This window comes from Eretmochelys imbricata, chromosome 7 (assembly GCF_965152235.1).
Source record: "Eretmochelys imbricata isolate rEreImb1 chromosome 7, rEreImb1.hap1, whole genome shotgun sequence".
Classification (NCBI taxonomy): Eukaryota; Metazoa; Chordata; order Testudines; family Cheloniidae; genus Eretmochelys; species Eretmochelys imbricata.
The window spans coordinates 30,346,466-30,373,860 of record NC_135578.1 but is presented as its reverse complement, the minus strand read 5'-3'; the positions used below and the strand labels follow the sequence as shown (position 1 = coordinate 30,373,860).

Below are 27,395 nucleotides of genomic sequence, written 5' to 3'. Positions count from 1 at the left end.
GCTCAGGTGGTGAGGGGCGCAGGGTCTAGTGGTTAGAGCAGTGGGGCTGGGAGTCAGGACTCGTGGGGTCTATTCCCAGCTCAGGTGGTGAGGGGCGCAGGGTCTAGTGGTTAGAGCAGTGGGGCTGGGAGTCAGGACTGCTGGGGTCTATTCCCAGCTCAGGTGGTAAGGGGTGCGGGGTCTAGTGGTTAGAGCAGTGAGGCTGGGAGTCAGGACTCGTGGGGTCTATTCCCAGCTCAGGTGGTGAGGGTGTGAGGTCTAGTGGTTAGAGCAGTGAGGCTGGGAGTCAGGACTGCTGGGGTCTATTCCCAGCTCAGGTGGTGAGGGGCGCGGGGTCTAGTGGTTAGAGCAGTGGGGCTGGGAGTCAGGACTGCTGGAGTCTATTTCTAGCTCAGGTGGTGAGGGGCGCAGGGTCTAGTGGGTAGAGCAATGGGGCTGGGAGTCAGGACTCGTGGGGTCTATTCCCAGCTCAGATGGTGAGCGGCGCGAGGTCTAGTGGTTAGAGCAGTGGGGCTGGGAGTCAGGACTGCTGGAGTCTATTTCTAGCTTAGGTGGTGAGGGGCGCGGGGTCTAGTGGCTAGAAGACATAAAAAAGCAGATTTTTCCCTGTTCTTCTGCATCTCATCAAGATCCCAAGTGTCATTTCCTGTTTGCGCTCTCCCCTCTCCCATCTAATTGAAGTAGGCAGCAAATGCCCCTAGTGGGCCACTGGAGCTTCCAAGCCTCCCGGCAGGTGCCCCCACTCCCTCTTGGCACAGCTATATGGGTGCCTCCTGCCTCATAAATGCAGATGCAGTTGCTCGGCAGGATGCCTGGCACTAGGGGGCAGCGTTCACCCAACAGATGCACACAGCCTGTGGGTTCCATGCATCTCTGCCTGGGAGTGATGCATCTGAGCTACATCCAAAGCCCTGCTGGGTTATTTTCCTTCAGGGACGATGAATCGCAAATGACAGGATAAAATAACAGGCAGGGAATCAGGACTTATGAGTTCACGCTCCTGCTCTGTAAACGAGTTCCTGGTTGTTATGGCCACAACAAACTAATGGAGGCACTTGGGACGCAGTGGATTGAAGTTACTAAGAGCACTAAAGATGCCTGTCGATAATGGGCTCTGCACCGATCCTGAGGGCGATCAGGGGCGTCACTGTGCCAGGTGCTGCCCAGACCCTGAGTGAGATTGGGGCTCCATTGGGCTGGGCACTGCACAGACATGAATCAGGATCAGGGCCCCCATTGTGCTGGGTGCTGCACAGACCTGGATGGTGATCAGGATGTAGCCAGTGGAGGCTACAGGGGCCTTCACTGTGCCCAGCACTGCGCAGCTACAATCTCAAATGAGGCCTCTAAACTACACCAGACAAAGGGCTGAGCAGCCCCTGGCCTGTGTGGCATCATTGCCCTGGGCACAGAACACGCTTGGCGTAATCGGCTGAGAACGGTCTTTCCTGGCTTATGGGTTCTTCTTTGCAGCTTGATTAAAGCCCCCAAGACAAATGGCTGCTTACCCTGATTTCCCTTTGCCTCTCAGACTCCTTCACGATCAGGGCTCTGAAAACAGGCTTCTATTTATTCCTCATCATGTTTAGCTTTTCAGCCAGTTTCATCTAGTTCAGCCTCATCCCTCCTTGCTAGTCAGCGAGAAGGATTTCAAATTTCCTTCTCCTGTAGAGCCAGCCTTTTTCCTCTCTGCTCCCCCGTTCAATAAAGCAACTGTGCTTGCCTGTCCTGGCCAAGATCGGGATCCTCAAGGTACCTGCTGCTGCACAGACCCTGACTGGGAGCAGGGCCTCCATTGCGTCTGATGCTGTGCAGACCCCAACCAGGAGTGGGGCCCCATTGGGCTGAACACTGCACAGATACAGTCCCTGCCCCAGATGGCTTAGTCTAATTTAACTAAGAAGGGGTGAGGAAATTGAGGCATAGAGAGGGGAGGGGACATGGCCAAGGGCAATGGTAGAGTGGGAAATAGAACCCAGGAGTCCTGAGTGCTACATTCATTCAGCCAGTCTAGACTGTGTCTCCATTGTGCCTGGATCTAAGTATTCATATGGCCCTTCTTTCCCAGAGAGGAAGCATGGCCCAGTGGTTAGATTACTAACCTAAGACTTGGTAGATTGTCATGGTCTCCCTGGGCCACTCACTTTGTCTGGGGCTCTGTTTCTCCATTTGAAAAACCAGGATAATAACACGTCCCTGCCTTCAGCCTCAGCCAGGGATCTGTGTGGCACTCGGCCCAATGACGCCATGATCTGCGTCGTGTCTGTGCAGAACCCAGCACGATTGGGAGCCCCAATCTCGGGGGCACCTAATACAAAGCCGGGCCAGAAACAGTGTCTAAATTGCTACATTTGCATCTGGAGCCAACCCAGCCCAACATTGAGGTGTCTCTGGCAGCGTCTACAGAGCAGCAGGTTCAGTGGGGGATTCCTCTGGAAAGAGACACCAGAGGGAGCAGATGAGACACCAGCCACAGAGCGGGGCCATTGATCAATCTCCTTTACAACCCCTTCAAACCCCAGCTGCTTTCACGTCTCCTTGGCTTCATTGCTCAGCCACTTCACTGCGGGCTAGCACATGCCCCAGTTAGGGTGCAGAGCTGGGTGCACTGTGCAAATAAGGCAGTGCCCTAATCTGCATATTTGAATATACATCATCTCAGCGGGATGCATCCCTCCCCCAGCCTTTCTACCGGAAATAATAGGGATGCTTGGGAGCCTAGGAGCAGGCTCCCTGAATCAGGAGGCACCTGGGTCTGATCCATGCATGTGCAGTGCAGAGATGGCTGTCCCACCAGCTGGGTATGCAATCTCGGGTGCAAGGGCTTCTGGGGTTGCAACCCAGCATTTCTGGTGCTGCTGCAAACTGCGGGGGGTTGTGCATGGCTTTATGTGCCCCCCCACCTAAGGCAGGAAAGGACCGACATCGCAAAGGCCTAAATTTGCCTCCTACAAATCCAGTATTGGTGGGGTTATGGAAGCTCCCAGAGGGCCTGACTGAGATCGGGGGCCCCATCGTGCCAGGTGCCTCACAGACCCTGTCTGCAATCAGGGGCCCTGTCTTGGTGGGTGCCACACAGACCCTGAGTGTGATTGGGAGCCCCGCTGGGCTGGGTGCCACACAGACACACCCTGAGTGACAGTCCCTGTCCTACAGAGCTCACAGTGTAAAGAGAGGCTGGAAGCAGAAACTGAGGTAAAGGGGCTCGTTCAACTTCACCCAGGAAGTTTGGTGGCACAGTTGGCAGAGAATCCAGGAACCCAGGCTCCTAGCTGCCCCGCTGCTCTGACCACTAGCCCCCTCTCCCCTCCCAGAAGTGGAGATAGGACCCAGGCGTTCTGACTGGCAGCCTTATCTAATGTCTATTATGCATGTTGCTACCCTGTCTTTTCTCCAGCTGCTGATGTGCAGGAAACTCCAACCTTGCTGATCCCGCTCTTAAACCTACTCAATCGCCTCGTAATGTGCTTTCATTTAATGATCAAAATGATATTTGATTAGGCAGCCTGTACTACATTTTTTCTTAAATAGATAATTAAGAGATTATTCCTCTCAAGTTCGTTAGCAGGTAATTTAAGCTACAAGAAACACAGATGCATTTCCATGTGGAGCATCTCTTTATAGGAATCAACGGACGAGTGGGGTGTTGCTCAAGTCTCGGGGTGGGGTGGAGATGTCAAATCCTGCTGCTAGTTTAATATATAGGGGAGTAGGTTGGATGCCGCTGGTCTCCACTGTTAGAGCACTGGGCTAGGAGTCAGGATTCCTGGGTTCCATTCCCAGCTGTAGGTAGGTAGTGGGGTCTAGTGCTTAGAGAAGCAGAGGTGGGAGTCAGGACTCCTGGGTTCTAGTCTCACTCCTCTCGCAGAGCCAGGCATAGAACCCAGGAGTCCTGATTCTCAGCCTCTTTTCCTGTAACTACGAATCTCTACTCCCCTCCCAAAACCGGGCATAGAACTCTGGAGTCTCACCACAGACCAGAGGGGGGAGGGAAAACAAAGGCACAGAGCAGGGAAGGGACTTTCCCAAGGTCACACAGTAGATCAGTGGCAGAGCCAGGAGTAGACGCCAGCTCCTAGTCCAATGCCTGTGTCACTAGCCCAATGTCTTTCTTAGCCAGGAACTCCTGTGATGCATGAGCCACGTGCATGTGGGGCTCTCCCTTCCCCAGATGCTCCCTCTCTGAGCTTCAGCCACAGCAGGGGTAGAAAAACCTCCGCAGCCTGATGTGAGCCAGTGCCAGCAGGGAGCAGATTAAGGTGCTCTTTTTACACTGCGTTTCCGTCGCTGGGGGTGGGAGCTGGGTTGGCAGCTCGGGGCAGTAAGAACAGATAGCTCAGCACCGCCCCCGGGCATGCTGGAAAATAACCGCGCGCTGGGGGGAAGCGAGCCCAGTGTTCAGGCTTGGCGGAGGCAGGTTGTGGAGCATGGTTGTAAACCAGACGCTGTGTGCACTTACTGTGCGGAAGGACCCAGTGTCCTCACCCAGCAGTCTGTGCTGGCATGGGGGCGTGGGACCATGCTCCTCCCACTAAATAAGCCCCACCTACTCAAGACAGCAGAGTGAGCTCTGATTCACAGTGTTATAATAGATTTCTGGTACCGCCTAGGGGCCCTGATGAAGATAGAGGTCCCCTTTGGGCCAGGCACTGCACAGACGCTCACTGAGATTGGGGCTCCCATTGTGCCAGGTGCTGCACAGACACAGTGAGAGACAATCTCTGCCTCCAAGAGCTTACAGTCTAAATTAGCAAAGGGTGGAAAGATAAACTGAGCCACACAGAGGGGCGGGGACTTGCAGTAAGTAAGTAGCAGAACCGGAAATAGAACCCAGGTGTCCTGACCTCCTACACTGCACACTCTAACCCCCTAGGCCCCGCTCCCCTCCCCTAGCCGAGAACAGAACCCAGGAGTCCTGCTTCCCAGCCCTGCTGCCTTGTTAAGTGGGAAAAATATCATTGCTGTCCATGCCTCTTAAAATTCAGGAGCCGCCGAACAGTTAAAACATCTTTAATGAGCTCCATGCTTCATTATCCTCTTTATGGCTGTCTGGCGCCCACTCCCCCCTGCCCGGCAAAGATTGAAATGCACAGTTAATCCATATTCTCCGGTCTGTTGTTTAATTCCCGGCATTGCACTGACCCCCGCTGGTTGCGCCGTTCAAGGATTTTCCCCACCCTCAGCTCCCCTTGAACTCCCAGCCACCACAGCTTGCGGGCTCCCTGGTTAATTAGCAGGCGTGGGTTGGATCAGAGATGCTCTCTCTGATGCCTTAGTGCCACTGCAGGGAGAAGGTCCTGGTCCTGTCAGTCTAGTCCAAGGTCATCCCCGGGGCTGTGATGAGGCCTGGCAGATTTTGTATCTGTAGTTCATCATCTGGGTCTTCAACAGGCAAGGGAATGGAAGAAAAATAACCTGGGGGCCTGACTCCCAGCCTGGCCTCCTGCTCTTACCACTAGACCCCTCTTGCCCCCCAGAGCTGGCGACAGAATCCAGGTGTCCTGACTCTCCGTCTGGCACGCTGGCCACTCCTCCCTTGTTTTCCAAGCGCCGTCTCAGCATTTGCCGCTGCAGCGCAGCATCTGCTCAGCGGGACACAGCGATGCCACAGTTAGTCATGTTCCTTGCCATGTCCCCGGCTCACAGGCATCGCCCGAGCGGCTGGTGTGTCTGCGAGAGACGGACAGATGCAACAGCCACGTCTTCTGTCCTCGCGTCACCTGGATCTCGCACACACACAGAGATTCAGGGAGGGTATTGGACTGGTGTTCAGGACTCCTGGATTTTGTCCCCTGCTCTGGGAAGGGAGTGGGGTCTAGGGGGTTAGAGTGGGGAGTTGGGGCTGGGAGCCAGAACATCTGCGTTCTACTCCTGCAGCTGGGAGGAGAAGGGGAGTCTAGAGGCTAGAGCAGGGGGGACAGGAGTGAGGGCTTATGGATTTTATCTTCTGCTATGGGAGGGGAAACTAGTGGTTAGAAACGGGGGCTGGGAGTCAGGACTCCTGGGTTCAATCCTCAACTCTGGGAGAGAAGCGGGATCACTGTGAAATTTCAGATTTAAATAGCTGAAATCATGAAATTTACTATTTTTAAAATCCTATAACCATGAAATTGACCAAAATGGATTATGAATTTGGCAGGGCTCTATCCATGAGGGAGCAACCTGTGCTTGCCACCTGGCACCCTGCACCTCAGCTGAGACGAGGTTATCTCTGCTGCCCTTCAGTGAGATTCGGCCTTTAAACCTATTGCTGGGGGTGGAGTTCTTGTTACTGCGGTGTGAGGATTACCCAACAGTCCATCAGGGATCAGGGGAGTTTATGCCAGACACCTGGGTCCCCTGCAACCTCCTATGCCCTGCTGCAGATCATAACCATGTGGAGGGCAGAGCCTGGGACCTCCTTCCCAGCCATTGCTGGGGGAGATGCGTTTGTGATGGGGCCTCAGCTTTGTGAGGGAGAGGAGTAAGTGGAGTATGAACAGCTGTTGGCTCTTCATACTGTGAACTCTTCAGGGCAGGGATGCTCTTGTGTGTCTGGGCAGCGCCTGGCACAACAGGGGCCCTGCTCTGGGTTGGAGTCTGTGCAACCCCAAGCTCAGTCGGGGTCTGTGCAGCGCCTGGCACAATGGGGATCTCAGGTATTACTGTAAAACTGCTAAGAGGGCCCCAAAGAACTCGGGACCCCCTTCCCATGGCATAGGTAGTAGCAGCCTTGGCCTGTTCCTCACTCCATTCCAGTGGCTGGGTTCCCCGGGGAACGGCCTGTTTATTTCTGATTGAAGTGGGGAGGGATGAGGTCTCTGCAGGGGTGCTTATTGCCAGGCTGAAATTACCTGCTTATCCAAGGGCCCTTGGCTGAGAGCTCTGCTTCCATTATGGCTAGTTAATGTCTCTCCTGTTAGGAACCGTGGCTCCAGAGAGGCAGGCCTGCTAACTTTGTCAGCATTCTTGGAGAACCCTTTGTAACCTGAAGTGGATAGCCAGGTTAGCTGATCCCACTGCGGCTTAATGGCTGGAGCACTGCGCTGGCAGGAAAGAGACCTGAGTGCAAGGCCTGCCTCCCCCGAGGAGCTGATTCCCCTCCCACACTTTGTCTAGTTAGACTGCAGGGTCTTTGGGCCCGGGAGCTCTTCTCGCTGGCTAGCCCCCATCCTGCTCAGGGCCTCGGCTGGAACCCCCAGAGTAATGAACGGTGCGAGGCAGGGGGGTGATCGTCAGCACCTCTGGGCACAGGCTGAGCAGTGGAGGCAAGGCTGTGTATCTCCCTCCAAAGGGTAGTGGTGGAAAGCGTCTCCTCCTGACCTCCTGGTGCGAGCCCCGCTCTCATTTCACAAGGGGGCTCCCGGCATAGCACCTACCCCTTGAATGGTTTGCCAGCGGCCGCTAGGCACGTGCCAATCCTCCAGACTTCCGCCTGTTACATTTTATCCGGACCTCCCTGGAGTTAACGGAGCGTACCTCTGCCTGCATGTCGCCCGCTGGGATGGAGGACGCAGCAGCTGGAGGAGAAAGCACTGCAGTTGCTCAGTCACACTAGATTCCAGTGCTCGGGGGAAAGCGACACAGAGAGAGAAATTGTCTTTCCTCCCATCCCCCTCTGTCTGCAAAGCACCAGTAACTGCGGTCCTCGTCGTGCCACAGGGATTCCGAGCTGTCCCTGGCAGCAGTCGTGAATCCTTCATTACCTGGGATCCCTGGACAGATGCGGGGAAAGAAACGGTTCTTGCAAGTAGCCTGGGTTCAGTCCAGCGTGAATGCAAGCAACGTGCGCTCTGCAGGGCGCGTTTGAGTCACATCGGATAAGGCGAAGGGAAGCTGAGCCGGGAAGAGGTTGAGAGGCCCAGGAACCGGCACAGATCAGTGGGGGACAAGGGTTGCGGGGAATGGCTTTGATAGCTGCATCCTAGAGGAGGCGTGGGCCACTGGGCAGAGGGCGAAGAGGATGGGGGGGAGGGCCAGCAGGGGGGTATCAGAGGGAGGAGCGGGAGATCAGGGGCGGGGGGTGGGGGGGAAGGAATCTGTGTACCTGTGGTTTCACTGCAGCAAACACACATCCCCGATGCCCAGTGTTTGGCTCACCAGAGATAGCTTAGTGGATATCAGAGCGATGGTCTCATCTACTCAATATCCGGCCCCCACTGCCAGCCCAGATCAGGCCAATGGGCCCATCTAGCACCTCCTGCTGCCCCGGATCAGACAGGAACCCATCTAGCCTGGTAGCCCCCACAGTTCCCCTGCACACGAGCAGGTCAGTGGGCCCAGCTGTGACCATATCCCCTCTCCAGCAGGGACGAAGTCTCGCTGCTCCATAGGAAGGGGCAAGAAATACCCTTAATTGACAATGGACAGCAGGAAAGATGCTCAGCAGGAAGGCTGTGGCAGAGAGGATAGAGCACTGGGCTAGGGGTCAGGACACATGTGTCTTCTAATTCCAGCTCTGCTATTGACCTTCCCCTCTCTGCGCCTCAGTTCTCTGGCTAGGGTTGCCAACCCTCCTGGTTTCGCCGGGAGTCTCCTGGAATCAGGCTCTATTTCTCGGAGGCTACTGAAGCCAAACCAGGAGATTTTAGGCCGCTAGAAGTCTGGCAGCGCAGCGGGGCTAAGGAAGGCTCCCTGCCTGCCCTGGTCCTGCACCACTCCCAGCAGTGGCCGGCACGTCCCTGCAGCCCCTGGGGTGGGGATCAGGGGGTCTCCGTGCTCTGCCCCTGAGCTCTAACTCCGCAGCCAATGGAACTGCAGCCAGTGGGAGCTGTGGGGGGCAGCACATAGGGGCAGCACAAAGAGCCCCATCCCAGGGGCCACAGGGACGTGCCAGCCGCTTCCAGGAGCAGTGCGGGGTCAGGGAGCCTGCCTTAGCCCCGCTGCGCCACCACCCAGGAGCCGCCTGAAGTGAGCGCCACCCAGCTGAAGCCCTACCGCCCTCCCACACCCCATCCCCCTGCCCCAGCCCTGAGCCCCTTCCCACACCTAAACTCCCTCCCAGAGCCTGCACCCCACATCCCCTCATGCACCCCAAACCCCTGCCCCAGGCCAGTGAAAGTCTTACCTCCTGGCATCTGAAATCTCCCTGCGCAGCATCTTCTGGAGTCAAGTGCTTTGGTTGAGAGGGCTGGGATCTAATTAAGAGCCGTATCATAACGATGTCTGATTGCACTCAACCAGGATTTGGCTGCGAGCCAGTCAGCCAAGCTGCCCTGAGAAGGTGTCACGTTCTAACCGCCAGGGACGGAATGAGGCCACGACAGCCGCTCACCTGTCTGCTTCTTTGTCCCTGCAGTGCCCTCCCTCACCCACCTCCTGGGGATGGGATCCTCACCCCACTTGGCCGAGAGGACCTTGCCACTTGCATCCCCAGAGGCAGTCTCCTTCCCCCACCAGAAGCAGCAGCAAGGGAAACAGAACCCAGGAGTCCTGACTCCCAGCCCTCCTCTGTCCACTAGACCCCAGTCCCTACACAGAGCCAGGGATAAACCCAGAAGTCCTTACTTTCAGCCCCCCCTGCTCTAACCACTAGACCCCACTCTCCTTCCCGCATCAAGGATAGATCCCTGGAGCCCAGAGTCTAGTGGTTAGAGTCACCCTGCTCTAACCACTAGACCCAAGTCAGGAATAGAACACAGCAACCCTGTCTCCCAGTCCTGTGCTCTAACCCAGACCGTGGCAGCTCTGTATATATTTGCCACTGAGAAACACAGTTAGAATGCTCAGACCCTCATGAACCTCTTATCTCCTTGCAGGTAGGATATGAAAATGCCGGCACCGTGGAGTTCCTGGTAGATAAACATGGCAAACACTACTTCATTGAGGTGAATTCCCGGCTTCAAGTGGAGCACACGGTGACGGAAGAGATCACAGAGTAAGTGACGCCTCTCACGCCCCAGTCTGTGGTGGTGGGGCACCTTCTTAGCCGTCTAAACAGAGGGATATGGAGTAGGAGCAGGGAGGTGGTATTAGCTCTGTATATGGCATCGTCTGACACCTGTCAAATGGACTAAAAACTGGCTAACTCATTGATCTCCAGCGGGAGACCCATCATCAAATGGGGATATATCTAGTGGAGTCACACAGGGATCTGATAGATAGGTAGACACTGAAGTGTGCATCATTAGGGTTCAGAAGTAACACCCAACAGAAAGAATTATGAGTCAGTTCCCTCCTTTTGGAGTGATCATCTCAGGCTCTCTGCAGACTCAGGCTGCATCGGTGACACTCAGGGAAGCTCCCCCCTCTCAGAACGATCGGCTCAGGCTCTCTGCGGACTCAGGCTGGTGTTGCTGCATCAGTTACGCCCTTGTCACATTTTGAAAGTTTTCTCTGGAACCATAAGCCAGGCCGACTTCTTCTTCTTTTTTTTAAACGAAAGCTGCGATTTTGGGGCGTGAATCTGGGGTGGTCACCCTGGCCCTCTTCTCTCAGTTCTGCAGCAGGAATATTTCATATACTACAACCTATGTACCCAGCAGCTCACAGTCAGGGCCAAGACCCATCTCCTGCCCACACAGCTGATGATCCTTGCAAATAAGGTAGACACAAAGCCTAGGACGAGAAAGGTGGGCTGTGGAGAGGCTTGGTAGTTGGAGGAAGGATTTGAGGGGCGAAGGGGTACCTGGCAAATGCAGAGGGGCATGGACTAGCCCTTGGGAAGAGGAGATGAAAGGATGGAGGAGTGTGGGAATGTTGTGTGTGACATATGGGATGGAGCGGGGAAGAGGGTGCCCTGAATCCAAACGCTGCTTGCTGTCCCATCTCAGACCAATAGGCGCATCTAGCTCGGCCTCCCATCCTGCCGTTCCAGATCAGACTAATGGGCCCAGCCAGCCAGGTATGCCCCAGAACCTGTCTCTTTTGCTTTGATGCAGGGATGTCTTCCTGTTCTGTGTTTGTACAGCACCTGGCACAATGGGTCCTGGCCCGTGACTGGGGCTCCTAGTGCTAATGCAAGCCAAATTCCACCAGCATATAACGTATGCACTAGAATAGCCCCGCGTCCTGGCTCGTAGCCTTGTGTGATATGCTCCGGAGAGCTGAATTTCTGGAGCGCTGAGACCACATCTTGGTTGCTGCTGTATGAGCAGGCAGCTCAGCAGGCCGTTAAGGGTGGATGTCACGTTTGCAGTTAGATGCAGACCAAGACATTGGGCTGAACTTGCAGCATTCGCCTCCCCAAAGCCGGGGCACGTTTTCACGCACACAGCTTTAGACTCCGCGCTCTAAAGGAGAAGTGGGAGCCCCCGCACACCGGCTGGGAGGGGAAGAAGGACATCCTTCCTCCCAGCTTGACTGGCATTTCAGCAGAGCTGCCTCCAGTGACGTCAGAGGCTCTGAGGCTTGGGTGTTCCAAATTCACACGTTAGATCGTCTTGAAAATCATCAGGTTAGTGCAGAAAAAAAATCAGAGCCCCCCGGAAATATCACCGCGCTGGCTTTAAAAATCACCACCTTGGCTTAAACATTATGAGCTTGGCTTAAAAAAACCAGCAAGAAGGTTCTTTAAAATCAGGAAATTGGCTTAGGAAATAATGAGATTTTTGGACATGCATCTTGTTTTTTTAGTTTTCTCTTGGTTTTGGAGCCCTTAAGGTTAATCTTTTCCAGGTTTTCTCCCCCACTACGAGGGTTAGAAAATTACTTCGGAAAAGAAAAAGAAAGTTGAGTTTCTCACAAGTTCATGACTCCAGGAGCTGGTGCTTTAAGGAAAGTACTAAATATCATGGGGCTCAACAATGCTGGGTGCCTGAGTCGTGCTATGTGCTGAGATTGTGATTCACCCGGCATGGTACTGTTGTTTATATAGAGGATTTGGCCAAATTTTATTTGAATTTTTCATTGTTTATAGCGACAGATAATAGCAATGTTTATTTTAAAGCTTTTTACCATTTTTATTGATTTAAATGTTCACAGTTGCAGGAAATTATGGGGAGGGTCACAGAATGGGGGAGTGAGACAATAATTATTGAATGACAGGAGACGCTGAGATTCAAAAAGTCAAAGTTTCATAGCCGTTAAAACACAAATGGTCAACGTTGCAGGTCCACATAGACCAAGTAAATCTCCTTAAATCAAATTTGAATAAGTTTCCGAGCAGCATTTTTCATACACTGCCCGTCTGTACATTTCCACTGTTGCGTTTGGAAGTATTTTTGTGTCGGTTTGTGTGTGCAGTGAAACCGATGTTTACGGATTAAAAATCTCATCCTTTCAAGCCTATTCAGATGATGGTAGCAAGCCGAAGGCCCAACTGAGATCCCCCTCTCTGCCCCCCACATTGTGCTGGGTACTGTACAGACCCCCCTGACCAAAATCGGGGCCCAGAGCGCTGCACATTTAATTGCTCAAAACCCATACATAAATAATGAAATAAATAATGAATGATAAAATAATAACAGACTGGAGGAAGGATGGCCCAGTGGTTAGGACACTAGCTGAGGACTTGAGACACCAGGGTTCACTTCCTGCTCCACCACAGACATTGGGCAAGTCACTTAGCCTCTGGGTGCCTCCTTTTACCCATTGTACAACAGAGATCTCTGCTCTGCTCTGCTCTGCCCTGCCCTGCTACCCGAGGAGTCTTGGGGATAATGCATTACTACTCATGAGGCACTCAGACAGTATAGCGATGGGGCCATGTAAGTGCCATCGACAGACCCCACTATCAAGCCCCGAGAGCAAAGAATGGCTGCACAGTTATTGAAACCCCAAACACACTGTCATCTTGTTCAGTTCATCAGCACTCCCAGCAGGGTGACGTCTGGCCCCCGGTTACGAGGCCTTGCCACGTGAGCGGGTGAGAGACAGCCCAGACTGCAGCCAGAGTGGGATCCTTTCTGATCCTGCTGGCTAGCATGGCAGCCCCCACCACCATTGGGGCATTGTCTGGGCTGATGAAGGCCTGGAGGTCATGCACCAGGATGAGATGTCATCTTGCCGTGATCTCGGCCAGGCATGCTCGGCAAATCAGATGTGTGCTTCCAACTCAAATATTTATCTTGCCCCCCCATAACCCCTGGCACTTCTCTAATGCATTATCCTCACAATCCCAGGGGGAGGTGTGGCAGGGCTATTACCATCATTGTGCAGATGGGGAAACTGAGGCACAGAGCAGCCAAGGGCCAGCTTCGCAAAGCTCCTTAGGGGCTAGACCCACAAAAGGATGTAGCTGCCTAGGTCCAACATTTAGGTGCCACTGAGAATGTTCAGCCCCCTGCAATTCCCTGCAGTCGGTACACACACACCCACTGACTCCTGATGGCACACCACAGCTTACAGGCAGCTCGGAGCCTCGCACAAGCCAAAACCCCAGGATCCCTGAAGCAGGATTCTCACACTGTGTGTTCCCCCCTAGCTTGCCACCGGGCCCTGATTCTGTAGGTGTGCTCTGAGCATGCTCAGGATTGGGCCTTGTGCAAATGACAGCATGTGTGTAAGTCTGGCCCAGAAAAGATAATAGCCCAGTGGGCTGGGCACAAACCTGGACTGTGGGAGATGCAGATTCGAATCCTCACTGAGCCCAAGCAGGGCCTTGAACACATCTTTCCACAGTCCTGGTGAGTGCCCTGAGTGCCAAGCTCTTGGCTATTCAGGGGCAGGACTCTCTGGTTTTCCATGAGAAAGGGCCGGCCTGTCTTAGGACCCAACTCCAGGAGAGGGCTCACAGATGACTGAGTTGCTGGAACCCGAGCTCTGCCCTTTTCCTCTGCATTTCACTCCTGGCTAGCTGAGCCGTCTCCCTGCGCAGCTTGCTGGCTTCTGAGCATCCTTTCCTTACACGCAAGGCTTGGGGCACCTGACTTGGAGCCAAGAACTCCACTCGGCGGCAGGCCCCATGGGAGCACTCAGGCTTAGACACTGCAACCCAGAAGTACCTCTGTGAATCTCGCCCCTCGTGTCTGGTCCAGGGTTTGTGACAGAACCCAAGTGGCCCGTGCTAGCACCTGAACTGCTGCACCATCCTTTGTTCGTCCCGCAAAATGGGTGCAAATGAGGCCAGGACCATTTGAGGCTTCCTGAGCGGTGGCGAATGTAGCTCAGAGTGGCTCAAGACCAACATCCAGCTAGTGCAGCAGCCTGTCTCTGCCAGTGCCCAGCACTAGATGGCATGTTTTAGACACACACCGGATACGGGACTTGAGCCAGGGGGAGCTGGGGGAAATGGAATGGCCTGTAACAGACAGAAGGTCTGACTGGATGGTCTGAGGTGTCTTCGGGCCTTACAGTCTATGGATCTGTGTCTCACAGGTATGCACCTTCCGAACCTTTTTCCAACTCGGGGTCACTTGGGAAGCTGGGCTCATTCGAAGAAGGTGCATTTTCCTACAGCCAGAAGCAAGGTCGTGTGTACAGGGACAAGAAATGTCAGCTGCACCTACAAGATGGGTGGGAGCTGTGCCCTGGGACTCAGGGACTCTGGAAAGGAGTTGGATCCTGGTGAAAACCAAGTGACTGTGAGCTCCCAGTGTGAACGGGGAGCCGAGATTGAATGCAATCCTGGGGTGGATCAGCAGGCAGCATGGAATAGGAGCAGGGAGGTGACCTCACGGCACCAGTGACTAGGATGCTGCATCCAGCTCTGGGGTGTACCCATTGAAACATCGCAGAGAAAGAGCCATAAGAGGGATCTGAGGGCTGGAAAACACTGAGACTTCTTAACTGGGTCTGATTCTGATAAATAAAACAGCTGACTGGCTCAAGCCCCCTGGCCCTTAAAGGGCCAATCACCCTATTATAGTCTCATAGACCTGAAGAGGGCAGCAGGGCAGGATTGTAGCTATGCGGGAGTGGCTAAACCATTGTGCTCACTCTGGGGCAACTGGCTTCTACTCCCTTCACTGCCAATGAGTGTGTGCAAGTCATTGCCCCATCCTGGGCCTCAGCATCTCCTTTTGTGACAAAGAGGTAATGACAGCTCATCTCAGCCCTGGGTGAGGGACCTGTATAAACAACCCCTGTGTCCCACCCCAGAGGCGGCTGCATCTCAGCCCTGGGTGAGGAATTCTGTATAAACAGCCCCAGTGTCCCACCGCAGAGGCGGCTGCATGTCAGCCCTGGGCGAGAGATCCTGTATAAACAATGCACGGACCACAGCCATGTCTAGAGAGAGAGTCTCTTGGCAAAGCCAGGCACTATAATGAATGTGAAGTTGTTATCAATTAGCTGGCAATTGGGAGATTAGGAATGGGGAAAGGGCGGGGGGGGCGGGTGCTGTGTGTTTCCAGAGGCATTAACAATGCCATAAATCCTTGTCAGCATTGGACATATGCAGCCAATTAGAAAAATTAGCTCTAATTAGCGGGACGCAGCCTCTGGCTTCACAGTTCCCCAAGCAGCCGTCTCTGCTCTCAGGGAAGCTCTAGCCAGGCCATGTGTTCTGCTGACAGCTTCCAGCCTGCTTCGCTACAAAGGGGCCGGTGTGTGCCTGCCTGGGGGCCTCTGGGGATTTCTCTCCCCAGGCTGTCTGGCCTCAGGGGTCTCCCAGAGATAGGTATATACAGGGCATGCAGATCATGGTCAGGGCAGTTTCCAAACTATGACATCTCCTCCACTGTTTGCCAAGTTGATCTTAGTTTGAGCTGGGGCCCTTGAGTGCCCCCTTCTGGGAGAGGCTGGGACTGGATTAGCCAGAAGCTGCCTCACAGCCAGTGCTCCTGCCCTGCTCCCTAAAGCGCCCCCTGCTGGGACAGACCAGGACTGGAGGAAGCAGGAGCTCCCCCACAGCCAGTGCGTCTGCTCCCTACAGCGCCCTCTGGTGGGACTGGGGTAACCAGGCGTAGCCCTCACAGCCAGTGTTCTCACTCCGCTCCCTCCAGCGCCTCTCCCGTGAAGATGACGCTAGTAACTTGGTGCTCCTGGTCACCACCTGGAGAGTAATGAGGCAGGATTGAAGGGTGGTGTCGTTCATTTCCAGCTGAGGGGTGTCTGGCCCTGGCCCCATGCCTGGGGGCGCTGGCATGGCAAGGAGAAGGCTGGAGGCGTCCGCGTTCCTTTGCTGGAGTTGGGAAGCAGAATCCCTTTGAAGTTTCAACCCAGGGAGCTGAGCTGAATATAAATCGCTTAGCCTGGGTGGCTCGAGCAGCTACGAGGGGGAGTTGTTAACACTTCGGGGCTGGAATGAGGTTTTAGCTCTGCAGACTTGACTGAAGTGCTGCATGAACCCCCTGCCCCCCCGCCAGGCCAGCCTCCTCCCTGCACAGTGATGCCGTGAAGTATTTGACTCTCAGAGAAATGGAGGTATGGAAGGGTAAAGGGCTGGAGGACTTGCAGCCCCCCATTCTGACCACTAGACCCTATTTCCCTCCCAGAGCTCCGATAGAACCCAGGAGTCCTGGCTCCGAGAGACCACCCCCATTAACTGCTCTAATTTGCAGCATTTGTGGCATTGTTTGGTGGCTGTCAATGTAACATGGCTCAGCTCAGGAGCTGTTGTATACTAGGGTTGCTAGGGGTCCGGTTTTCGACTGGACCCGGTCAAAAAGAGACCCTGGCAGCTCCAGTCAGCGCCGCCGACCGGGCCGTTAAAAGTCTGGTTGGCACGGGGCTGGCAGGCTCCCTAGCTGGATCTGCACGGCTTGCAGGAAGCAGCTGGCATGTCCCTCTGGCTCCCAGGCATAGGGGCAGCTACAGGGGGTCTGTGCGCTGTCCCCACCCTGAGCACCGGCTCCGCAGCTCCCATTGGCTGGGAACCGCACTCCCAGCTGGAGCCCTCACCCCCTCCTGCACTTCAACTCCCTGTGCCAGCCTGGTGAAAATGAGTGAGTGAGTGAGGGTGGGGGAGAGCAAGTGACAGAGGGATGGGGGAATGGAGTGAGTGGGGGTGGGGCCTCGGGAAGGGGTGGGGCCACGTGGAAGGGGCGGGGCAAGGGTGTTCGTTTTGTGCAACTAGAAAGTTGGCAACCCTATTGTATACACTAGGAGGAAATCAGTTTAAATGAGGTGGTTGTCAGGCAGTGGCCTCTAACGTCTAAGAGCGTGGACTGGGGGTCAGGACTCCTGGGTTCTGTTCCTAACTCTGGAAGGGGAGTGGGGTCTACTGGATTGGAGCAGCGGTGGACTGGGAGTCAGGAAACCTGGGTTCTATTCCTGGCTCTACCACTGCCTTTGGGGAAGTCTGTTTGCTTCTCTGTGACTTAGTTTTCCTGCCCACCCATTGTCTATTTCGGCTGTAACCTCATTGGGACAGAGACTGTCTCTCACTGGGTGTTTGTGCTACCGTGGGCCCCAGTCATGATCAGGGTCTGTGCAGTGCCTGGTATCTACATGTCACTGCAATACACACCGTGATGATAAATGGGAATGCTGTGTCCAAGCCACTTCTCTCCTAGCCCTTTGGGGGGTGGGGGAGGGGATCTAGATCATAATGAGAGACCCCCCAGTCATGCCCCATTGCTGCTCCTGCTCCCCGAGCCACCACACCCTGGCGCTATGGATCACGGGCCAGTAGAGCCATGCCTAAAAATAGCCATGTAATGCTCTTGAAATCAGCTCTCTCTTCCTCCACCCGAGCATGCGTCCGGCTCTCCATTGTGCGGTGGCGGGCACTGCTGCTCCCATCCTTGTTGCTTTTATTTTTTCAGTCTGGTTTTCTTCCTGAATTGCGTGGGCAGCCCCTGCTCTGAGAATCCAGGCTGAGCTGATGGGCTGGGGAGCCTGCCTTGCTTTTGTCTTTGCTTCAATTGTCTGTGAGAGAGGTGGGGGGGGGGGGCAGCAGGAAGGTTATCTGTGTCTCGGGTGGCTGGGGGGCTTCTTGGTGATTTTTTTACATGGACCCCATCACTTCCTCTAATCACCAAACTCTGCTCCTGTCCCAGAGCTGGGGAGAAAACCGAGGAGTCCTGGCTCCTAGCCCCCCTGCTCTAACCCATTAGACCCCACTCCTGGGTGAGGGTTCTATTGCTGGCTCTGGCAGGGAAGTCGGGTCTAGTGGTTAGAGCAGAAGGCTGTGGGGGTCAGGACTCTTAGATTCTATTTCCATCTGTGGGAAGGGAGTGATCTCTAGTGGTTAGAGCAAGAATTGCTGGGAGTCAGCTGGCTCTGGGAGGGAGGTGCGGGGAGTGGATTAGAGCAGAGGACCTGGAAGCCAGGACCCCTGGGCTCTCTTCCCTGCTCTGCCACAGATCTCGGGCAAGTCACTTAGTCTCTGTGTCTGTTTCCCCCTTGTACACTGATGATAATAGCGCTTCCCCACCACACAAGGGTATTGTGAGGGTTGGTGCATTGCCCGATGGCAATGTGTTGGCACATGACAGCGCTGCATCCGAGAGTGCTAAAGGAGTTGGCGGATGTGAGTGCAGAGCCATTGGCCATTATCTTTGAAAACTCATGGCACTTGGGGGAGGTCCCGGATGACTGGAAAAAGGCTAATGTAGTGCCCATCTTTAAAAAAGGGAAGAAGGAGGATCCGGGGAACTACAGGCCAGTCAGCCTCACCTCAGTCCCTGGAAAAATCATGGAGCAGGTCCTCAAGGAATCAATTCTGAAGCACTTAGAGGAGAGGAAAGTGATCAGGAACAGTCAGCATGGATTCACCAAGGGCAAGTCATGCCTGACTAACCTAATTGCCTTCTATGACGAGATAACTGGCTCTGTGGATGAGGGGAAAGCAATGGACGTGTTATTCCTTGACTTTAGCAAAGCTTTTGACACGGTTTCCCACAGTATTCTTGCCAGCAAGTTAAAGAAGTATGGGCTAGATGAATGGACTATAAGGTGAATAGAAAGCTAGCTAGATTGTAGGGCTCAACGGGTAGTGATCAATGGCTCCATGTCTAGCTGGCAGCTGGTATCAAGCGGAGTGCCCCAAGGGTTGGTCCTGGGGCCGGTTTTGTTCAATACCTTCATTAATGATCTGGAGGATGGCGTGGATGGCACCCTCATCAAGTTTGCAGATGACACTAAACTGGGAGGAGAGGTAGATACGCTGGAGGATAGGGATAGGATACAGAGGGACCTAGGCAAATTAGAGGATTGGGCCAAAAGAAGTCTGATGAGGTTCAACAAGGACAAGTGCAGAGTTCTGCACTTAGGACGGAAGAATCCAATGCACCGCTACAGACTAAGGACCGAATGGCTAGGCAGCAGTTCTGCGGAAAAGGACCTAGGGGTTTCAGTGGACGAGAAGCTGGATATGAGTCAGCAGTGTGCCCTTGTTGCCAAGAAGGCCAATGGCATTTTGGGATGTATATGTAGGGACATTGCCAGCAGATCGAGGGATGTGATCGTTCCCCTCTATTCGACATTGGTGAGGCCTCATCTGGAGTACTGTGTCCAGTTTTGGGCCCCACACTACAAGAAGGATGTGGAAAAATTGGAAAACATCCAGCGGAGGGCAACAAAAATGATTAGGGGACTGGAACACATGACTTATGAGGAGAGGCTGAGGGAACCGGGATTGTTTAGTCTGCGGAAGAGAAGAATGAGGGGGGATTTGATAGCTGCTTTCAACTACCTGAAAGGGGGTTCCAAAGAGAATGAATCTAGACTGTTCTCAGTGGTAGCAGATGACAGAAGGAGCAGTAATGGTCTCAAGTTGCAGTGGGGGAGGTTTAGGTTGGATATTAGGAAAAACTTTTTCACTAGGAGGGTAGTAAAGCACTGGAATGCGTTACCTAGGGGGGGTGTGGAATCTCCTTCCTTAGAAGTTTTTAAGGTCAGGCTTGACAAAGCCCTGGCTGGGATGATTTAGTTGGGGATTGGTCCTGCTTTGAGCCGGGGGTCGGACTAGATGACCTCCTGAGGTCCCTACCAACCCTTCTATTCTATGATTCTATGACAGGAACTGGGGCCAGGCAGGGACTTGGTTAGATGGCAGCAGTGCTTAAAGTCAGAGCAGTTCTCTTCAGGTCTGAGGCCCAGTCCTTGCTGGCTGCCAGCAGAGTCAGGGTCCTGGTAGCAACAGGTTCTGAGGTTTTCTGACTGTTCTGAAACTTCTGGGGACAGCCTTTGACAAAGACCCAAGACCAGCACATTGGTCTGATCTGGGGTGGGGGGAGGGATACCAGGCTGGATGGCCCCCTAGATCTGATCCAACCCAGCAGGAATTGGTTAAGGGGGGGTCAGATACCAGGTTAGATGGGCTCATTGGTCTGATTCTGCATGACAGTTCCCACGTTCTTAAATAGCATTGGGGGTGGGGGGTCTGCTGCCCCCAGCTGGAGAGAATCAGGCTGGGGTCGGTGTGTCTGCCCCCTGCTGGAGACAACTGGGCAGCTGGTAGGTGTTGGGTGCGATTGTTTTTGTGGGCACGTGCACTAGGATCCTCTCTCTCCTTTCCCAGCTGTGCCCTTGGAAAGTTTCCATCTGCTCTTCTTAATTCTCCAGTGCTGGTGCAAACGAATTGGTGTCTCCTTAACAGCAACGGTTGCTCAGGCTTAACTGCTATGTTCTGAGGTCAGGGCCAGACACACAGAATGTACTGTGTTCATTATCTGGCCCAGCCATCCAAAACTGCCAGCCACCTTGCACCTGGCTGGGTCGCTGCAGCATTAGCAGAGATAATTTTGCCTCATTTCTTGGGGGGGAATCTAATTTGAGGTGGCAGGAAATCCAGAAGCAAACAGATCTGGTGGCACTGAAAATCAATGGGGCTGCTGCAGTGCAAATGTAATCGACTGCATGCCATTATAGATGTACTGTGTGCACATTGCAATATACTGCGTGCATGCATATGCAGCTTCCAAATCTAATATGTTGCCTGCAAAGGTCATTTACCACATGCCAAGATATATATATATATATATACACACTGCATGCAAATATAATATACAGTATGCATATGTAATAGATTGCATACCTACACACACACACACGTATACTGTGTTCATACTGCAATATACTGCATGCTCATATATATGCAGCATGCAGATCTAGTATACTATGTGCTTATTTAATATAGAGCAGGGGTTCTCAAACATGCGGTCGGGACCCCTCAGGGGATCATGAGGTTATTACGTGGGGGGTCGCGAGCTGTCAGCCTTCACCCTAAACCCCACTTCGCCTCCAGCATTTATAATAGTGTTAAATATAAAAAAGTGTTTTTAATTTATAAGGGGGGGGGGTCGCACTCAGAGGCTTGCTGTGTGAGAGGGGTCACCAATCTAAAGTTTGAGAACCCCTGATATAGAGCATCAAAATATAATGTACTGTTTGGATAGTTAATATTCTGTGTGCATATGCAATATATTGCATACAGATATATACATTGTGTACATATTTTGAGTGCCTGTTAAATATACTACATGCATATGCTGCGTGCAAACACAGTACATGCATATGTAGTATGCATCATGTCCATATATATGCTGCAGGTATATGTAATATACCTCACACAGCTACGTATTTACTGCATGCAAAGATTCAAATACTACACGCACAGATAGTTTACTGTATGCACAGGTAATTTTCTGCATGCAGATGTAATATACTTTGTGCTTATTTAATATACTGCATGTAGTATATTATATATATTTACTGCATGCAACTATAATATATAATATATTACATGAATATGTAATATGCAGGGTGCCTGTTTAATGTAGTGTATGCAAGTGTAATATGCGGCATACAGATATAATATGTTACATGCCTGTTAAATATACACTGCTCGCACATTTACTAAACCCTGCATATGATCCCCATGTGTGTCAGTGCCTGGAGCTAGCTATACACGCTGGCATTTCCACTGAGATCCCTTGCTATCACCTCAGCTCCAGGGAGCTGGCTGAGAAGGAGTCTGAGCTGTATAATTGCTTGCATGCTTTAGCACACGCCAGGCAAATTACTCTCCCTTGAGATCAATACACCATAAAAATACACAAAAAGCAAGTATATAGACAACCTTCCCCTAGAATGATTCTTTCTAAACGTGTGGTTCGTGTTCAGTGCCTTGCTGCATAATAGAGGCAATGTACTTTGCTTGTTAGAGCAGGTGGGGGTGGGGCTGGGAGCCAGGACTCCTGGGTTTTATCCTCAGCTCTGGGATGGAAATGCAGGTGTAGTGGTCAGAGGGGCGGCCTGGGAGTCCGGACATCTAGGGTCTGTTCCTAGTGCCAGGGAGAGAATAGGCTTCAGTGGTTAGAACAAGGAGTACACTGGGAATCAGAACCTCCTGGGCTCTGTTCCTAGCTCTGCCATTGTGACCTGCTGGGTGACGCTGGGCAAGTCCCTTCCCCTCTCTATGCCTTGGTTTCCCTCCCCCCCCTTTGCATATTTCCATTGGAAGCTCCTTGGCGCAGTCTTTCACTGTCTGTGCAGCACCCGGCGCAGCAGAGGCCCCAACCGGTTGGGGGCTGTAGAATCTACCATAATACTCCTAATAACAAGCAATGAGAATGTCAGAGCGCTTTTTGATTTGTGTGACGTGCTGGCAGCCTGTCTGATTTCTCTTACCACAGGCCTTGCTGTCACTCTGGCGGGTGCAGTATAAAATATTTATCATATGAACATGCAACGCTATATTAAAGCCTGTGTCGAATCTCAAGGTCCTTTGCTGAAACAACACATCATCCACTGCAGCTCTTCCTTTGACTCGCACTGTCCCAACAGGGCTCTCGGTTCTCTCCAAACCTCTTGTCTGTTGCAGACTGCCACAGAACCTCGAAGCTGCACATATTGCTTTTGGCTGGGCTTAGCCGATGTCACCTCTGGTATCCTTGATGGTCCAAGATCTGACACTGGAAACCTTGTATTTATCCAAATTAAAGGCCCTTTTGCCCTCTGGCAGGGAGGAGATGTTGCCGAGAGTTGTTTTTAGAGCTAGAAGCAATAGGAGCGGAAGCTGGGAAGATTTTCTGCTAGTTGTCCCAAGTTTGGATCATACTCCAATCCCCGCTGCTCCTATGCTATCCACTAGACCTCCTGCTTCTCTCTCACTGACACAACTTGCCATGTTGCCAGAATCAGTGTCACCTGCTGTCTCCTGCTGTAACAATTGTAATTGTCTCCTTGGATCACTATAATTATCCTCAGAACAGGTTCACAGCCCAGTTTATAACTTCAGAGCATTTACCATTGCAAACACCTGGCAGGCTGGCCAGACCTGAGACTCCCAAGAAACTCTGGGCTGTTTGCTAAGTCAACTTTCAGGCTGGGGTTACAGCACCCAGCTGGGACCCTGGAGATCTGGGGTCAATTCCTGGCTCCCGTGCATGACCTTCCTTGCTCTGTGCCTCGGTTTCCTCATCTGTAAAATGGGGATCACATTTCCTTTCACCTCAGGGGGCAATGTGAAGTTATATCAAGAGGTCTGGTTTAGAGGCGAGACCACTGGAGTGGGAGTCAGGACTCCTGGGTTCTAATTCCTTGTTCTGCCTCTGACCTGGAGTAAGTCTCTTCCCTTTTCTATGCCTCAGTTTCCCCTCCAGCCCTTTGTCTGTTTAGACTTTGAGGTCTTTGGGGCAGGGACTGTCTCTTCTTGTGTGTCTGTGCAGCACCCGGAGCAGCAGGGTCTCCCCGATCTCAAGCAGGAATATGTGCAGGACACTAAACAATTGGGGCCCTGATCCAGCACAGTGGGCCCCCCCTCCCATCTCAATTACCCATTACTGCAAGACAAATAAATCCATTTGTGGTTGCAAGGTTCCTATACTATAGCGACAGGTGCAGATAAAAACCAAGCTAGATGGCAGCGGATTTACCCTGTAAAGAGCTTTTGAATCCTACTGTTAGTGCTCAAACAACCCACCTCTCAGGCTTCTTTAATAGGAGATCTAGTTCATATTTATTTTGGTAATATATAGCTAGATTTATCACCACACTGGGGCCAGTGTGCAGGCTTCTTTTATGACGCGCTTAGCTCTTCCAATTGAGATATTTGCATATTTATCCTGTAACCTTTAATGAACATAAAAAACTCCAACCTTTCCCAATTAATCACCACGTTAAAAGGCCCAAACAGCAATCTAAGGACCGTTGGGCCTGCATAAAATAAATAAATCCAGCTCGGAACCAATTTGTCAAGAGGAGAAGAGGCTAAATAGCCTTGTCAGGGAACCGTTGATAAGGGATGAGAGGAGGGCCCAGGGAGAAGACATGGCATTCATGCACAATGGGCTTCTCCATTAAATAAAAGCCCCTTTGTGCCATTCAAGCACACCCTGCTCTAACCATGGCATACCACTTCCCTCCCAGAGCTAAGCTAGAACTCAGGAGTCCTGACTCCCAGGCCTCTGAGCACTAGACCCCACTGCCCTTGAGGTGAGGATAGAACCCAGGCATCCTGCATCCCAGCTACCCCCAACCAGTAGACTTGACTCCCCTCCCAAAGGTGGGGCAAGAACCTAGCTTCCAACTCCTCTAAAACACTAGACCCCACTTCCCACCCAGAGCCAGGTACAGAACCCAGGAGTCCTGGCTCCCACTTCACAGTTCTAGCCACAGACCTCGTTGCTCCTGTGAAGGCCTTCCCCGTCCTGTTCTCTCTTCAGGGGGGCCTGGCTAGAGGCGGGGGATGTGGCATGCAGGCGCTAACTCATTTTAATTCCAGCTCTACCAGGTCACCTTGGGCTAGTCACTTAACCTCTGTGTTCTGCTGGGGGGCCCTCTCAGCTATTCCCAGCCTCCCTAGGGGGCTATGAGCCTTAATTGCAGCTGTAAAGCACTTTGAGATAGGCTGCTGAATTATCCAGTGTTGCCAGCCATCTCCTGCCTCCTGTTCCTGCAACAGCTGTAATTTTATAAATGGCCTCCACACTCCACCTCAGAGGTTCAGCACCGGGTGAGGGATCCCTGTATAAACAACCCCCCGCTCCACCCCAGAGGCAGCTGCATCTCAGCACTGGGTGAGGGATTCATAGATTCCAAGGCCCAAAGGGCCCATTGTGATCACATAGTCTGACCTCCTATATAACACAGGCATAGAACTTCCCCAAAATAATAAGAGGTCCCTATATAATCAGCACCCCCACCCCTCCAACTTAGAGGTGGCTACATCTCAGTGCCAGAAGAGGGATCCCTGTATAAACAGCTCTCATGCCCTACCCAAGAGGCATCTGCATCTCAGGCCAATATGTCCCTCACCTAGATTAGCCCAAAAGACCCATATAGCTTGGTATCTGCCCCCCTTTCCCTCCCACTTCCTGCACTGGACACATTATAGGCATGTACATTGTGTGATTGCGAGACAGTATTAACTTGTGTCTGCTCCATGCTCCCGTAGATGGCCCCACCTCAGCTACAACGGCCAGGCAGCTTTGTTGTTGGCATTGTGCGAGGCAGTCGCCTGTCTTTGGGAGATAACGCTATTTGATGGGCATTTATTCGTGGCAGGACAATGGACCTGGCTCCCTCCATGGAGCTAAGATTTCTCTAGCACCTTTCAGCCAGAGCTCCCTGCCCCCATCAGACCAATCTGTCTTTCCCCAGCATAGCTGGAAATCCATCACAGATAGCTAGCTGGTAGGCCTGGGATTAAGGCCTCCTGGCTTCTATCCTACCTCTGGGAGGAAAGTGAGTTCTAGTGGTTAGACCAGGGGGAGCTGGGAGTAAAGACTCCTGTGCTCTCTTCTCAGCTCTCCTACTGACATTGGATATATCCTGTAGCCTTTCTTTGCCTCAGTTTCCCCACCTGGTCAACAGATATAGTTTCCCTTATGTGTGGAGGGGGATCAGTGCAATGTGATTCAGGGGCCCATATAGCCTGGCATCCTGTCTCCAACAGCAGCTAGCATCAGCTTTGTTAAAGAAGGTGCAAGACCCCCCCCTAATGGGGAGCGATAGAATAACTGCCCTCTAGGGGAAATTTCCTACAAAATTTCTTCTATAAATAGCTTCCCCACGCCAGAGGTGGTCACATCTCAGTGCCAGGTCCTTGTATAAACAGCCCCTGTGCTCCACCCCAGAAGTGGCTACAGCTGAGTACTGGGCAAGGGAATCCTTGCCTCACCTTAGAAGTGGCTGAGTCTTACTTACACTGAGGGTAAGTCTACACTGCAGTTAAAACCCCCCAGCTAGCCCATGCCAGCCGACTCGGGCTTGGGCTAAAGGGCTCTTTAGTTCCAGTATAGACGTTTGGGCTTAGGCAGTAGCCGGGACTCTCCCACTTCACAGGGTCCTAGAGTCTGGGCTCTAGCCTAAGCCTGAATGTTTGCAGTGCAATTAAACAGCCCCTTAGCCTGAGCCCTGTGAGCCTGAGTCAGCTGGCTGGGCCAGTCATGGGTGTCGAACTGTAGTGTAGACATACCCATAGAGTCTCCTGTGCCTGCTGGCACAACCCATTTCCCCACTGCTGTCTGTCCAGACCAAGGTGTTTGGCTCCATCGTAAGTTGTCTTCACGGGGGCAGCATCCTTTTCTAACATCCTGCCTCTGGTCAGTCCTTGTCCTCCACTCCTGCTCGTTCCTACAGCTGGAATCCAATCGAAGATGTACCTTGTGCTTCTGCCACAGGGCCACCTGGGTCCGTGGCCAAACCACCATAGCCAACTCTGTCCAATTACTGAGTCCCCACTTTGCTGACTGTGTGGCCGAGCACTTCCACATCGGTTACACGATCTCACCAATCAGTTCCCAATATTCTTCTCAAACCAAGCTGGTGAAATGCATTCAGCTTCCTAACATGCACTTTCACCATTTGTCATGGTTCCAAGCCATACGGTAATGTTGGGAGGACAATAGTGTTGTACAGTCTCATTTGAGTTTGCATATCAGTGCCGGATGAGGGATCCTTGTGTAAACAACCCGCATCCCCCACCCCAGAGACAGCTGCATCTCAGTGCATGGCAAAGGCTCCCTGTATAAACAGTCAATGTGCCCCACCCCAGATGTGGCTGCATCTCATGGGTGAGGGACCCCTGTGTAAGCAGTTGCCTTAAGCTTTGGAGCAGAAGGGGGTTAAACCAAACCCACAGCTCCTGATGGGTCTTTAAACTCCTACTAGTTTCACTCCGGATAGTCCCCTTGTGGAATCCTGCTCAGCTCTTCATCTCAACTGTGTCTAGTGGCAGGGAGTTCCCCACACGGCACACTTCTGAATTTTCCACCTTTTGCTGGCTGCCCCTTGTTCTTACATCATGTGACTGGGGGAAGAGCAGCGGGGTCTAGTGGGAGCGTGTACTCCAGGCTAAGCGTGGGCTGCGTAAGAAGCATTTCCCGTAGGTCACTTTGGAATGTGCTGCCTTCCTGCTTCGCTTGCTGTCCCTGTTACTAATGGGAATTGCTACTAGTGGGTTGCACGCTTCGTAGCTTCTGTTGGTCGAGTGCTTTGTCCTCACCAGGGCCCCTGGCATCCCTCCATTCGCCACACTGCTCCCTGGGTGCCATCTGCCCAGCCCCCTCTATTTCAAGCGTTCCCTGCAACTTCCTCCAATCTGTCCACTGCCAGGGGCTCTGTATGTGCCCCATTCCTCCCCTTTCCCACCTTCTCCCCATGGGAGGGGCACTGTGTGGGCTCCCCTCCCCCAATTCCAAGGT

The 27,395-nt window shown here is 52.8% G+C and overlaps 1 protein-coding gene across 4 annotated transcripts in view; it reads left to right on the top strand.

Moving 5' to 3' along the window:
* Positions 1-27,395, top strand: part of PC (pyruvate carboxylase) — a 240,137-nt gene that overhangs the window by 124,221 nt on the left and 88,521 nt on the right. For all 4 annotated transcript variants that reach the window (XM_077822518.1, XM_077822519.1, XM_077822521.1 and 1 more), the window contains one exon: positions 9,738-9,856. In XM_077822518.1, the coding sequence (XP_077678644.1) occupies positions 9,738-9,856 (119 nt within the window). The remainder of the gene's footprint in view (positions 1-9,737; positions 9,857-27,395) is intronic.